Source organism: Pteropus vampyrus, unplaced genomic scaffold, assembly GCF_000151845.1.
Source record: "Pteropus vampyrus isolate Shadow unplaced genomic scaffold, Pvam_2.0 Scaffold67, whole genome shotgun sequence".
Classification (NCBI taxonomy): Eukaryota; Metazoa; Chordata; class Mammalia; order Chiroptera; family Pteropodidae; genus Pteropus; species Pteropus vampyrus.
The window spans coordinates 647605-650590 of record NW_011888848.1 but is presented as its reverse complement, the minus strand read 5'-3'; the positions used below and the strand labels follow the sequence as shown (position 1 = coordinate 650590).

General features: G+C 40.9%; 1 protein-coding gene across 1 annotated transcript in view; it reads right to left on the bottom strand.

Annotated features, from left to right (window-relative positions):
* Positions 1-2980, bottom strand: part of PLA2G12A (phospholipase A2 group XIIA) — an 18817-nt gene extending 15837 nt beyond the window's left edge. Inside the window, exon 1 of the mRNA XM_011361443.2 lies at positions 2695-2980. Coding sequence (XP_011359745.1) covers positions 2695-2902 — 208 coding nt within the window. The 5' untranslated portion in view covers positions 2903-2980. The remainder of the gene's footprint in view (positions 1-2694) is intronic.
* Between the last annotated feature and the right edge of the window lie 6 nt (positions 2981-2986).

Below are 2986 nucleotides of genomic sequence, written 5' to 3'. Positions count from 1 at the left end.
ACTACCTTTGTTGCTACCATCCTGGATAAAACCACCACCATCTTCTGTCTGAATTCCCACACCTGTCACTCAGCCTCCATTCTTGCTCTTCTACCTCCTTTGACCCCTTTTTATTCTCAGTATAACGGCCAAAGGGATCCTGTTAAAACATAAACCACTGAATATATTAGTGACATTCATAACTGTAAAAACATTTTACAAGCCAATTTTGTTTTCTATTTTTCAAAGGAGATTGGAAAGTTTTCCTCAAATCTTCTTTTATATCAGGGAGAAAAAAGAAAAAATAGCTACCATCACATTTGTTCCCCTACATGATGTTACTTCATTCTCAATAAAGCCTTGTTCCCGCCCGAGGGAGGATGGCCAGAAGGGAGCAAGTCTCCAGAATGCCAGTCCTTTCTATAAAGCAAGGGTAACAATGTAAGGAGTCTGTGCCCTTTAATCTGACCACCCTCTCCCGCCCGCCCAGTAGGTCTTTTTTAAAAAGCACTCTTGACCTCTTTATTGCAACTATTAAACACCTCTTAACACCATGCTCCTCTAGCTTTTGGATTTATCTATTTGTTTGGTTCTGATTTTGGTCACTTGCATTCCAAAATGTAGGAAAGATTGAAACAGTGTTCCAGGGAGACTTCTCGAGTTAATAGTAATTAAAGAACATTATGTTGGAATTATCAACTTGGTGGCTTGGAACCACAGTCCTATGCAGACAGTACTTACCAAGCCACAAAAGGATTCTCACTGAAGCATACCATTTCCTAAATTCTCACCTTCATTTGTGTTTTTATGCTGGAGACCTTGTTCTAAATCTCAAATGGTAAATTCAGTTATGCTTGCGGAAGATAAAAAGGATTTAGTAAAAGGAAAGATTAAAATAATCTTTTTAATAAGAATAGTATTCATTCAACTTCAGAGCTATTTTAAATATAAACAAACTCTAGAACCCTTGACTCATAATAAGGTTATGAAGACTGCTCCTTCCAAGTTTTCCTATCTCTGTTAATGGCAACAACATCTTTCTGGCTCAGGCCAAAACCTTCCAAATCATCCTTGACCGCCTTTCTCCTCAGGTGCTTTACACTTGCTGTTCTGTTCCTCTGCCTGGAGTGTTCTTCCCCTAGATCATCAGAGTTCCCCCTTCTCCATTTTCCAATTTCTTCTCAAATATTATCTTATCAGTGAAGCTTTCCCTGAACAACCTATTTAAAAAGTAAACTACCTTCCAACCTGGCTATTCTCTCTGCCCTACTGTTCTTGAAGCACTGGCATATCTTAGACATAAATACACTGCATATTTGGCTTATTTTACTTGTTCATTAGTTTACTGACTGTCTCTCTCTGCCAGAATGTAAGCTCCATGGACATTCTGCCAGAATGTAAGCTCCATGGAATTTTGTCTGTTTTGTTCACTGCTGAATCTCCAGTTGGTAGAACACCTAACACACAACAGGCACTCAAATATTTTTCTAATTAATGGGGATGACTAAATAAAAGTATGACATCTGCCTCAGGAAAGGCAACCATTTTGTCTTCTAAACATTTATTCCTTCTAACAAACTCTACAAGAACAAAAACATCCTTCCTGATTGCATACTGGTGGTAGCATTTAGGCATAAATTTAAGAAGGAATGAAATATATAGAACTTTATAGCACATAAGATACAGTTCATTCTTTAACTCTATTAACATAAAACTAGAAATTATTTTGAGAATTACAACAGGCACCAGGTGGCATTGGAGTTTTACATGATATAGACTTCTTTTAAATTTCACCTACATACAATCTGGTTTCACCATTAAAGTCATTGAGTTCCCTATTATTCTGAGCTGCCAAGCATTAAATTAACTAGGCCCAGAATTTGTCTTTTAGTAGAAACATGATCTCCCAAGTATTATCTTAGCATTTTCAATTTCCAAAGGGAAGCCCAAGTACTTTATCTGAACTATTCAAATATTTAAATATTCAAAAAAGTCAAATGCTTCAAAAGAAAAGATCTCTGCCCTAAATGCTGAGTTTATTATGACCAATAATGCCACCTAACAAGTTCTCAAATTCGAACAGAATTAAAATTAAAAAATATGAAAAAGTAAAACAATTTTATTAATGTTAACCAACAATGAGGAGGAGGCATCACTGATATCCAAGGAAATAAAATTACTGTCAAGTCTTGACAGAGTAATTTTCTAGAATTATCAGAACTCTTTCTCGATAGAGTACACCAAAAGTCTGTACAAAGGTCGCAATCTACTTTCTGAAGCCTTGCATAAAAACAAGTAAAATCAATTCTTGAGAAAGGTAAGCCATCATGACTAAAACTCTCAGTACTTTTAGCGCCTTACTTATTTAAGGCGCTAAAATCATTGTATTCCACTCTATTTCCATGAAGGGTACGTCACCAAGTTCTTAGGCAACTTCGTGCAATTGCAAACAAAAAAAATAATTTAGGAGCAATGGAAACAGAACAGAGAGTAAATACTCGGGCGACCTCTCACATTCTAACAATACAGGTGCAACTTGTAACCAAGTTGGTTGCTCAATCACAAGAATGGCAAGATTCTAGCAGTGGTTACGTGTCTCCACGACCAGATGACAGAGTGAAGGTCTGCCTTGCACCTCACACTCCACGCCTTCCGTTCAACCCCCCAGCAGCAGCCCTGCAGGCGCGGGCCTCGGAAGGCCGGGTACCCGCTCACCGTCACTGCACTTATACTGGCAGAGCCCGTCCTCGCCTCCCAGGAGGTCCAAGGCGGCGTTCAGGTACGTGTCGATCTTGTGAACGCCGTTCCGGATAGTCTTCAGGGTGGCCCTCCAGTCGGTGGGCTGGGCTTGCTCCTGGCACCTGAGCACGGCGGGCAGGACCAGGAGGAGGAGAGCGAGCGCCGGCCGCGGGAGCAGGGCCATCAACGCGGCGCCGGGACGGACCGGGCCCCGCCGATCCCGGAACCGCGCGACGGACGCGCCCCTATGGAGCCCCCAGTGCGCCTA